The sequence below is a fragment of the Formica exsecta genome, unplaced genomic scaffold (genome assembly GCF_003651465.1).
Source record: "Formica exsecta isolate Colony F162 unplaced genomic scaffold, ASM365146v1 scaffold228, whole genome shotgun sequence".
Classification (NCBI taxonomy): domain Eukaryota; kingdom Metazoa; phylum Arthropoda; class Insecta; order Hymenoptera; family Formicidae; genus Formica; species Formica exsecta.
The window spans coordinates 15,485-28,030 of record NW_021849573.1 but is presented as its reverse complement, the minus strand read 5'-3'; the positions used below and the strand labels follow the sequence as shown (position 1 = coordinate 28,030).

At 40.3% G+C, this 12,546-nt stretch overlaps 1 protein-coding gene and 1 long non-coding RNA gene across 3 annotated transcripts in view; both read left to right on the top strand.

Annotated features, from left to right (window-relative positions):
- LOC115235595 overlaps window positions 1-7,742 on the top strand; it is a 65,420-nt gene extending 57,678 nt beyond the window's left edge. For both annotated transcript variants that reach the window (XM_029807492.1, XM_029807491.1), the window contains 5 exons: window positions 4,728-4,935; window positions 5,469-5,634; window positions 5,885-6,160; window positions 6,490-6,896; window positions 7,265-7,742. In XM_029807492.1, coding sequence (XP_029663352.1) covers window positions 4,730-4,935; window positions 5,469-5,634; window positions 5,885-6,160; window positions 6,490-6,896; window positions 7,265-7,415 — 1,206 coding nt within the window. In that variant the 5' untranslated portion in view covers window positions 4,728-4,729 and the 3' untranslated portion in view covers window positions 7,416-7,742. The remainder of the gene's footprint in view (window positions 1-4,727; window positions 4,936-5,468; window positions 5,635-5,884; window positions 6,161-6,489; window positions 6,897-7,264) is intronic.
- Window positions 7,743-7,787: 45 nt separating this feature from the next.
- Window positions 7,788-8,938, top strand: LOC115235601. Its single transcript, XR_003884059.1, has 2 exons — window positions 7,788-7,927; window positions 8,296-8,938. It is a non-coding gene; the product is annotated as an uncharacterized LOC115235601 (long non-coding RNA).
- The last annotated feature ends 3,608 nt before the right edge of the window (window positions 8,939-12,546 follow it).

Genomic DNA, 12,546 nt, shown 5'->3' with positions numbered 1-12,546 from the left:
TTAGGCAATCAGATTTTGTCAAAGTGATAAAGTAAGCTAGGATATTTCTTATTGTTAGTGATATACAGAAAAAATTTAGCGACAATATTTTTTAATTGTTCCTGTATCAGTGGAGTGTCTTATTAAGTTCCGAATAGCGTAAAATGCAGTGCACGTATTCTCTTCTTAACTTAACAATAACATGTATTTAGAATGCCCAATTTTTTATGTAATAAAGAAAGATTTTAATTATTTTTAATTTTGGTTTAAAAACTATCTCTATTATTTTTTATTGCATCGCACATTTAATTCATAGATATCCAAATTACATATTGCTAGATATATAACACTCTTAAAACGTTGACACATGATAATTTAAAACTTTGGATAAAATGGTCTGATAACGGAAATATTTGCTTTCGAGATACGAACGCGAATTACGATAAGTTGTTGACTGACACGAGGCTTGATATAAAAGAAATATGAAGCCAAAGGTAAATTTATACAATTTAAAAAAATTATGATATTTGTGACGTGTGCAAATTATGTAGGCGTTTTTTAATTATCTTTTTATACTTTAGTGAAACGCACAACGCTTCTTTTTTTTTTAATAAAAACATATATACTTTCGTAAAATTACTTAAGAAAAGAAATATATTGTTAAACGGTAAGAGATACGGAATGTTATGCGGAATTGTGAGAGTTTAGTAAAGAATTTTATATTGAGTTCCCGAGTATCTCTTGCGAACGGAAGATTCGCGCGCGACACGACTGCAAAATCGCCGAAATGAAGTTAACCCAAATCCATACATATCGTAACGGTGTTTTCGAGGGGACGAATTATCGGGCGACCCATTTTCATCCAATGTCGCGCCAGCCCTTTTTTGACCGCTTGCCGACATGGAAATATGATAACGCGTACCCGCCAGGCGTCAAAGAGGAAAAATGGCGTTTGCTGGATGTCGATAAGACCTCGCATAACCTTTCGCAAAAAAAAAAAAAAAAAAAAAAAAATCGAACGAAAAAATATTCTCTCTTTCCCGATTCTCTCTATATCTCTCTCTCTCTCTTCATACCGCGATATTTGACGTGTCAATACGGCAATTTCGCGGAATATTTAAAAGTTATCTGCGCACACGTCTCCCCAACTATGCGCCCAACTTTCTTTTCACCTGGATCAAGTTTTCGGACGTCGATACGCCTCGGACGTCCCGCGCGCTCGCGAAAGTTAAGCACAAATTTGCATTTCAGAAAGTTACATTCTCGCCGCGCGCGCGATTTTCAGCGAGACCTTTCGACACACAACTTCGCAAAAATTCTGTCCCCTTCGCGAATAAAATTTTATTCAAAAGTAACCAACTAAAAAGCGATTACACAAATAATGCCCAATCCTACGAATGAATACGTGTGTAAAAGATTAAATTGACATGGCTGCTTTTCCGCAACTTAAAAATTTTTGTGTGTTAGATTGGAGAGTTATAATCTTCCAAAAAAAAAAAAAAGAGTTCAAGACTATTCTGCGTCGAAAATTTTATCAGCAAGTACGGGGAGAAACGCATAAATATCAAGATAAAGAAAAACAGAGACAATTCACTTTCTTCCAATTTAATTTATATAATGTTGCTATGCACATTGTACATAAAATTATCCTTGCCAATGCGATCTAATCTTCTCTAGTGTTGGGAATTCTCTCCATCTCAGTGTCGGAGAATAATTATCCAAATTTTATTTAATTAAATTCAAGACCTGAGAATATTCTCTCGCCAGGCACACGAATGAGACGCTTTTGCATTCCCTGGATTTTTAAAATGAAACTCGGGCAAGCATCCTTAGCTGCGATTTCATTGTGGAACAAGCTGGTAATCGCGATGAGCGCTGAATTTTAAGCCGCGGTCGAATGAAATGGTTCTCGAAAACGTTCGCAGACTCGAATCACTTCGACTGTCGTTAAGATACGAAAAGATGAGAGGGGAGATGCGAAAGGCGCAGATTAGCCTACTTTCTTTGATTCGAACGATGAGCCAAGGAACGATCTCGGTGTGCTTGCTAGTACATACAAACGCGCGTTTGATTATATACACCTCGATCATCTAACATATTATATCCTCCGCTATTCTGGCAGACTCTCGGGCCGCATTGTACGCAAATTTAATGCCGCGTAATAGCACATGCGCGCAGAATCTACCCAAGCTAATTCCCGTCAAAATTTCATTCGGCGATGCAGGTCGCGATCGTTAGAACGCATAACGGGTAACGCGTAAATCGATATCGCTCAATCGCTCGTTATGCACGTCGATGAACGCGTTAAAAGCGTGATATCCAACCACGTTGATTCTCGCGCGTGGCATCGCATGATTGCCTGAGAAAATAATTTTGTAACCATTTGCCGGATGAAAAAAAAAAGTCAATTATGAACGAAAAATTTATTCAGCTACACGCGAACCTGCGGCGTGTAAAATACACCAACTCTTCAAGAAATTAATTTTAGAATAATGAAAAATGCATGAACCTCCCAAGAGATGAATTTTCGTATAATAAAGTGCTTACTTCTCATGCTGCCCTCCACATCTCTGATATGACCTAACTTTTTTATCTATAGATTTCAGTTTGGTATCAATTTTTTCTTGATGAGAAAATATCGGCTAAGTTTATTATTATTTCGCAAATTTTCATTTTTTTACATTTAAAAATATCTATGATTAATTCCCAAATTAAAAATTCATCACAAAAGAAGTGGATTTATATTTTTTTAAGAATTAATTGCAGAAATATCTAATACAAAAGATCGGAAACTAGGAAAAGAAATGTGTGTGATATTCCTTGACATATTTTTTTCAAAGGATATATTATTTTCAAATTAATCCAAAAAAATTCATAGACAAAAAGTGTCTTGCTAGACCGTTTTGACTGGAACACCCCGGTATATCGAGCGACAATTACCAACAGGCGATGTAATAACGAGATACACAGAGAAAATGTACTGGTTACAGGAAATTTTAATGGAAATAATATCGCGACTGTAATTTCATGTCGCGCTGCGTAAAACCCTCCTTGTCGCTCGTCTTGTGTGCGGCAAATAGTAAATAGCTCTTGTTACGTGGCGAGAATTCTGTAGGTTGAAACTCCTTGGGGGATTTACCGCGCCGTTAATTTTACGGGGATACGGCTGGTGAGAGCACATGGAACAACCTTCTCGAATGTGGAGCATCCACAGGTTGTCGTCTGACCTAACTCGACCTAACCCGAGTGATTAAGGACGTTGAATCAATGGAAAGAGGATTTCAAGAGCGACGATATCCTCCGTCAAATCGCTATCTACTTGTCAAACGAAGAAGCTTGTTAATTCCATCGAGGCAGAATACTCAGACTCAAAAGCCTGTTATTTTGCCGAGTGATTTGTAATATTGAATAATATTTCTTTAAATGATTTGAATTATTAAAGTTATCGAGATCTCAATCGCACACTCTTTTGCATCGTTAAATCACACCCCCTTTGAATTGGAAACCGATCTTGCCCGAGTCTTGCGATTCAATGATCGCAAGAATGGAAAGCAGTTGCCAACCATATTCTCGTTCCTGTTAAAAGAAATTCCGTCCCTCTTAAAAATGACTCTTCAGCTTTCGTAGCAACATTATATACCCACAATTGCACGAATCATTTCGCAAACGTCGCGTTTCAACGACGTCGGGACAAATTACGCTTGAGAACAGCACGTCAATCTTTTCCTCAAATCTTTTCCAATCGTTCCACCCGCACTGGCAAACAATACTCTTTGTTAGCTTAGGTAATCTCGCATTTCGAGCTGTCGAAAAAGAGATGCAAACGACAATAAATTTTGGCTAAATAAATTCGTTCAGATGCCGTTTCATTGTTTCTAACCATTGGAGGTAGGCTTGCGAAGGTGCAATCAATACATGAACCTACAACCGTCTCCACGTATACAATGCTAGCCGGCCAGCTCGACGAGAGAAAGAGAGAGAAAGGGACAAGCAGAAGGAGAGAGAGCAGCGTATATCACTTCTTCTCCCCGTCGACTGTTGCTCAATGCTTGTTTGTGAAATGTTCTCCTCCTTCCTCTTTAAACCCTTTCTCTTCCTCTTTCAAGCTCTTATCTCTGCATAAATTTTCTTCGCGCTTGATCTCACCTCCTTTTTATTTTCGGAATAATGTAAAATCTTCTGCCGGGTGAATTTGCCAAAAGCACCCCTTTTGACGACGCGCCTTCGTTCTGTTCCGGGAAATTCAGCATCGTCAATTCATTTTCGAGCCCAGCGAGGGTACATTGGCCGACAGAGTTCGGTAAACAAAAATTCTCGTTGTGATTTACGACTTATGCGCTTTTCCTTCCGAAAATATTCGCAAGAGTAGTTCAGCTCCTTCGTTCATTCCTGTTTCAATCAATCTTTGTCTTCCTTCGTCATCGATATTTATCATTGTCCCTAGTTTGCAATTAAATTGGGAAGCAAAACGGATAAAAAACGAGACCGTTTATCCACTTTTCCTATATTTCGTTCTCACAAAACGCGGCTACAGATGCGCAACATCTCATTTTACGGGAGAATTCTTGCAAGGCTTTAGAATTGAAGAGTTTATCTTTCCGAAAACGTTCGCAGACAATTTACAGACGTCGCGCATTCGTCTCAAAGACAATTTCCAGACAATCAGCATTCACTTCGAGTCCGCGAGCATACGTATATCAACGTTCTTTCGTGCGTGAGTAACGTAAGTGAATCTGTTTGATCTGCAGGAATGGGGAGTGTCGGCAGCAACGTGACAGGGACGACGACGACAGATCCGACGACGTTCCTGCCAGATGCAACGCCGACTCTGAGCGAGCGCGAACAGCTCAAAATCGAATTCTACAAAACGTACGACGTCATGACGGGGGTACGGATCGCCGCGACCCTCGGCGGCTTCTTCAGTTTAATGGTGTTACTGGTAGTTTACAAAAGCAGGTGATTATCAATAACATCTCGCAAGCGCGATATTAGTCGCAAATAATAGGTCTGCTTAAATTTACGTAAAATATAATTGAATTGTTGATTTAAAAAATAAAATTATTTCCAAAAATATTTAACTAAAAAAAATTATTTTTTTTATATATGCTTATAATTGGTACATTTTCAACTTTGATATTGCACCGTATAGTTTTTGAAGCTTTAATATTCAATATGTTGATAACTATACATGCCATCAAATAAGATCCTGTTCATCTAAAATTAACAAATAAAATTTTTCACGTTTCTATTTTTTTTTTATTTTTTCTATTTGATTATTGATTTCATTTATTGTTATTTATTTATCTATATAAAGTATGATTCGTAAAAAAATGGCTTCTTTTATATCGGTTACCTAAAAAAATATTAAACAATTTTTAATATTTTTGTTTAAAAAAATAAATTATTATAGAAATGAAATATAGTACATCCATGATACTTCCATTGTCGGAATTAAAGTGAAATTTAAATATAATTTATATATTTATCAGGTGCAAAGCGAGTAAACAACTGGAGGACCCGGCATTAACCGCGGCGGCGGAGGCGGCGGTCGCCGAAGCTGAAGCCGAGGAACGAGCGCTCGCCGCCGCTCTCGAGGCAATCGCCAGGTTACCACCTAGGCCGGGTCGCGGTCCACGGAGGTCGTTATGCGTCGAGGTAGAGACTATAATAGCTTAAATATATATTCTCTCTCCGTAAGATAATAAATCGAATAAAATAAATATCTTATCAAAATGATCAAGAAATATATATCGCCGATCTATTAAATGGAAAACGTTCTCTCTCTTTCTCTCTCTCTCTCTTTATTCTCTAGAATATCTATCTGAAATCCGAGATATTCTTATAATTGATTAGTAATTCGTCCTTTTAAACACCGGATAGTAGATAGAAATTATATTTAAACCAGATAAACCAGCCTCATTCACCCGTGGTGGCACCTCGCTTCGCTTCGGTCGGAGGTGGATACGACGCCCTGCTGGCACCGCCAATCAGGCAACCGAGGTTGGCTCCCCCCGTCGATCACAGAAGATGTAGCTCGGTCACCTGTAGCAGCACTGGAAGTAGTTATCTGGAACGAAGAGGTTCAGCCATGGTAATGCCGTGCCTTCCGCCACCTCCATCCTTCCCGCGTCACGCAGCCTATGATGAGCCATGGGACTTATATTACCCCATCGATATTCAGGTAGACTTGACGTTCGCGATCGCGAATCTTCCGAGATAATCTGAACTCTTCTTTTCAATGATCCTGTTCTTGCGAACATTGAAAAATAAATTGCATTCCTCGTCTCTCCCCCCCCCCTCTCCTCTCCTCTCTTGATCTACTCTATAATTATTTTTATACGAGCTTGCCAATGTAATTCGATCAACTGTCGTTGTGATTCTATCATAACAATGATACATTTACCATCTCTTTCTCGATTATAAGCATCGTTAAAATGTTACGATATCCGTTCGCGTCAGGTAATTATTTCGACAAAGTCGAAATTTATCGAAAATTTCCATTATGATCAGGTAATACAGCCAACTCCAGATTTATCGCCGTGCGGTAGCGAGGTCGGTCTCTACGCCGGTGCGGTCGGCAACCTTATGGCGGGGTCGTCGGGCAGACGGGCGCCGTTGGCGTCGATGGGCAGCGTGGACCCGCCCGATCCGGACTCCAGGTCGCTCGGCTCCGACTCCGTGTTCCTCAAGAACGAGGACGAGGAGCAGTGCATCGATACGGAGGACGAGGTCTCGGGCTTCTCCACAGACTCGGACGCGCCCGGGCCGAGCTGTCGGCGTTTCCTACGGGTGCCTTCTAAGAAAAAGCGAACCCTCGACAAGTGGGACGGATGCGCGGGCTGCGTGCCCAGGCGACGGGCCGGTAGCAAACCCTGCCAAGAGTGCTTGACCATCAGTGCCGCCGTCGAAACCTCCAGGTGAATTCTCACTTACGGATTTTCAAACGAAAAGAGAAAGAATTTTTTTTTTACAGGATCGTCGTATATTTAAAAGCGATCGAACTTTGCTAATTAATGATAACGAACTCGTGTAAATATCAATAATCATGAGCGTTTCGATCCACTTTAATTTCTATCTAGCTGCAGATGTACTCTCATCTCTTTTCTTCCGCGATTTAAATGTCAAATGAGCCTTTTTCATTCTTGTTAATAATTATAAGAGATTGTTTCGATTTATTGTAGTTTTGATCTGGTTCTAATTGTATTATCTTCTTTTCTTCTTTCGCAATTTTACATCAAAGAGCCTTCTTTATTTTCTTCATTAATTAATAAACTTTTTATGACAGGGCGCAACCAGCCTCAACGACGACTAGTAGCAGCCAGAGTAGCGTGGGATCTCCACCGTGTTCACCGCCGATCGAGCTGAAGCATAGACCACCACCACCAGCGCCATTGTCATCAATCCCGCCAATATGGTCCCAAGAAACGCTCTTTTAGGATGCGTTTTTCGTAGTGAGCATGTCCTTCGACCTGTTTTTACCGAGACACGGAGCTAAATCCAGAATGTCGATATCCGAGGAAATCATTTGCCCAAAAACGTGAACCTCAGTCTTCATCCAATTCTTTAACCGCCCTATCATACCGCCAGTAATCTCTCTCTCTTTGGTTCTTTTATCGTTATTAAATATATTTTAAGCGTGAAATCCACCGTAGAAGATTAAAATCGTTTAATCAGCCAATTTCAATTATAATGTAGCGATCGTCGATATTAAATTATTACAAAAATTTCTGATGCAGCAAAATTAAAAACAAGCATTATACTATTGGAAATGTAAAAAAAAAATAGCAATGAACGGGCCGAGCTGTCGGCGTTTCCTACGGGTGCCTTCTAAGAAAAAGCGAACCCTCGACAAGTGGGACGGATGCGCGGGCTGCGTGCCCAGGCGACGGGCCGGTAGCAAACCCTGCCAAGAGTGCTTGACCATCAGTGCCGCCGTCGAAACCTCCAGGTGAATTCTCACTTACGGATTTTCAAACGAAAAGAGAAAGAATTTTTTTTTTACAGGATCGTCGTATATTTAAAAGCGATCGAACTTTGCTAATTAATGATAACGAACTCGTGTAAATATCAATAATCATGAGCGTTTCGATCCACTTTAATTTCTATCTAGCTGCAGATGTACTCTCATCTCTTTTCTTCCGCGATTTAAATGTCAAATGAGCCTTTTTCATTCTTGTTAATAATTATAAGAGATTGTTTCGATTTATTGTAGTTTTGATCTGGTTCTAATTGTATTATCTTCTTTTCTTCTTTCGCAATTTTACATCAAAGAGCCTTCTTTATTTTCTTCATTAATTAATAAACTTTTTATGACAGGGCGCAACCAGCCTCAACGACGACTAGTAGCAGCCAGAGTAGCGTGGGATCTCCACCGTGTTCACCGCCGATCGAGCTGAAGCATAGACCACCACCACCAGCGCCATTGTCATCAATCCCGCCAATATGGTCCCAAGAAACGCTCTTTTAGGATGCGTTTTTCGTAGTGAGCATGTCCTTCGACCTGTTTTTACCGAGACACGGAGCTAAATCCAGAATGTCGATATCCGAGGAAATCATTTGCCCAAAAACGTGAACCTCAGTCTTCATCCAATTCTTTAACCGCCCTATCATACCGCCAGTAATCTCTCTCTCTTTGGTTCTTTTATCGTTATTAAATATATTTTAAGCGTGAAATCCACCGTAGAAGATTAAAATCGTTTAATCAGCCAATTTCAATTATAATGTAGCGATCGTCGATATTAAATTATTACAAAAATTTCTGATGCAGCAAAATTAAAAACAAGCATTATACTATTGGAAATGTAAAAAAAAATAGCAATGAAGAAGAGAAGCAAGAAAGTTAACCGATGAAGGGAGGAACGGAGGAGAGGAACATAAGATAGACGAGACGGAAGAACGACGGGAAGCATTTTTGCTCGCGGAGAAATATCGGAGATTTTCGATATTACGGCGGCGAGAATCGTATACGGAACCGGAGCAAACCCATCTTAAGGCGGTCTGGATCGAAACGAATTTCACGTCGACGGTATAGTATATACTCTCCGTGGCAACTGGTCGGAACTCGGATCAGATTATTCGCCGGTTCCAAAGAAACGCGCGTCTCAAAAACCCGCAGCAAGAAGACGCTCGCAAAATCTATCCAAGATTCTATCGACATGTTTTAGAGACGTCTGTCTACTTTCCAAGATAAGTTGGCGAACAATGTGTGCGTACAATGGCGGGTTTAATCTGACATTTAAGTTTAATTATATGAACCCGTAGCCACCGGCATCGCGACCCACAGGTTTATCTGGAATCGTACTTTATCGCGATCTCATTCCTCTTGAAGAAAATCGAGCGGCTTCGTTGATTTCCTTAACCGCATCTCTTCGTACAACAAGCATCCCTCGAGACACGCGTCGGCGCACATTCGTGATTCATTTAACAACGAAAGCAAGCAAATGCACTTCCTCGCTTGGACATTCCATTGGCGTCCGCGACGCCGATCGAGAGAAATCGAGAAGATTTCAAGCGACCGAATCTGGGATTCAGAGAACGCAGGGTGATCTATAAATATATATCGCACAAAAAAAAAATCCGAGAAACGAGCGGAGAAACTCGTGTTCCAATCGATCAGGGTGAAGGCGAGAAACTCAGGAGACAGTCGAAGGAACCGCGACGAGGGGGCACCGATCGACGATGCCGCGGGGAGATAGGGAATTATTTTTATACAAGCGCGACGATAATCAAGCTCGTTGGACTGATCGTGATGCTTCTCGCGGAAACAATAATTAATGCGAGCGCGCGACACTCGATTGTCAGTGTAATATGTGATTGTCAACGACGCGAGAGAGCAAACGAAAGAGTGAGAAACAAAGGGGAAGAGAAGCGTGAGAAACGGAAGCTGCACGCGCTCTCGTTCGGACGCGGAACCGTCGAATCGGTCTTCAACGTCGCGATTTTTCCCGGCGGAAAATCGCCGATTCGCCGGTTCGATCCGACGTTTCCCTAATGCGTGGAAACAAAACGTATTTCTATTTCGTGTAATCTTGTAAGCTCTGTAAGGTTTTGGGTGTACGTGTACGTGTCTATAACCCTCTTGCGTACGATAGATAAACGCCGTGCTCGATGGAGGGGAACCGGAAACAGGACGATTATCACCGGCCACAGCGAACCGAGATTTCTTTCGCGAGACATTTTATTTTATTTATCGGTTGCACCGTAAAGTTTGTTTAGCAAATTTCTACCGGGCTAGAATATCGATCGACATTGAATATTTCGAGAAATACCCCGTAATCAGGCCTGTAATATATCAACCTAGAGAAAAATCTAGAGAGAAACTTACTCTGAGGAAAAATATAGGAAATTATTTCTATTCTTCGCACTCGTTAATTCAGTGATATTAGCTGACGAGAAGCTCGCTGGGTGTAGAAAATCGAATTTATCGAGATATTAGAACGGTGTAAAGAAAACAAAAAAGAAAAAGAAAGAGAGATATAGTAAACGAGAGAAATTTATCGTTGACGAAAGCAATTTATATACGTCACGCGTCTATTTTCGGTAAGAAGCCAAAACATAGTTTAATCAGAGGGGGCCCGTATTCCTCTATCTCTACATCCTGAAGACTTTATCGCGAAAGCTAATATCACTGCCGGCGAAACCCCTCCAGGCACATGACGAGATAAATGAATAAAAATAAGAGCAGAAAAAAATATACAGTAAAACACATTTACGTAAAAGCAAAACGAGCGCATGAGGACTATCTACCGTTGTTCTAGCCAGGAGTTTGTATAGTAGACGAATAAGAGACGAAAACCGACAAGTTATTATAATAAAATGGGGATGAAATGAAAAGATATATATATATATATATATATATATATATATATATATAATGTAACAGGTGCCGACGCACGCAGTGCTCTGCGAACGTTACTTTTAGATAGGTGTACATATACGATCGTGCGTTTTACGACGGCGAAAAAAATCCCCTCCCCCGATTGATAGAAAAACGGTGGGAAGCGAGAGACTCTAACGTTGTCTATGCGAAGAAGAGACTTTATATTACATTGGCTGCGTTCCAAACTTTGCCCCGGAGATACGTATCCAACAAACCGCTAACGCAAGAAGTACGAGAGAATGTATACTCGAGTGACTCTCTATAGACACTCGTGTAATTCCCTTTAGTAATTTATATACGGCTATCCGTTACTCTCGACCATTAGGCGAAAACGTCAACCTTTTGCGGACCTAAGAGATTACGAGAAAGTTTCTTGGAGACGAAGAGAGAGTGTGAGAGAGAGAGAGAGAGAGAGAGAGAGAAATGTCTAAACTTTTAGGGATACACGTACAATCGATAAAAGTTTCATGATAAATAGGGAGAAGTCCCTAATTGGATACCGTATGCCTTATTGAATCATTGTTATATATATGCGTATAAAGAGCCAATAATTCGCTTGCGAGAAAGTGACAGGGGGGCGAAGTTTTCGCGAACGCAGCTGTAGAAAAATAAAACAGAATTATTAACGCGGAAGGTGCGCTTTGTTACACGCTGACACGCTGATGAATACAGTTCCAATCGAAAACATTTGAACAATATCGTTTTGAACACCATCGTCCCCGTTTTTCCCCCGAAATGAGAATTATTAGACAAAACATATACTTTAAATATACAACATAACGGAAAAAACGAGCTAGTGAGAGTCTAATTACAAAAAAACATGCACATAAAAAAACCAAAATTTTCATTAGAAAATCCTCTAATTTAATGTTTAATTAAAGAACTTTTTATGGAGATTTTGGTTTTTTTATTTGCGCTCTATTTTTTAGGCTACATTAGCCCGTTTTTTTTTGTTTTGTTGTATATTATTTATTAGACCTTTTTTTTATTTTTATTGTCTATTTGAAATGTGTTCTCGAGAATCTCGAGAGAATGACAAAAATCTGGGGTGAAACCAGCCATTGTCAATCTCTGTTGAAATAACGAAGCTAATTTCCACGCGATTATCCCTCGATTACGAGCAAGGTATAAAGTATAAACCCCTATTCTTGTCGGATTTTCATCAATAGGGAACAAGGTTTTCAGCGGCGTATTTGCGTGCAACACGTCGCTCCAGTAGTCGCGCGAGACAAGGAGCTTGAAAACTTCGCGAGTGCTGCCGAATTGCCAAAATGTAACAATCAAACAGTGTCTAGTTGAAGTATAAGAAAGAGAGCCGAGAATACATGATACGTACGTACATACGGATATATATATATATATATACGCGCGAATGAATGCGTGGACGCGTGCGTGAGTGCGTGACGAGTAGTTTAGCGCGACTTTAGGCGGGCAGAACGTATATATGCATGTGTATATGTATATATAAAAAAAAAACAAAAAACAAAAAACAAAAAAGAGGGAGGCGAGTATGCGAGAGACTTTTTAGAGACTGTACACGGAGTTCGTGTGTCGATTAATTTTTAGCGTCTACAACGTTCATACAACCATGTGAACCTTCTCTCGGTGCCTTTCTGCTGCACTTCTTCCATCGTCGTTTAGAAAAATATACACTCTCTTCTGACTATCCTCTCATCAGCCACTCACTC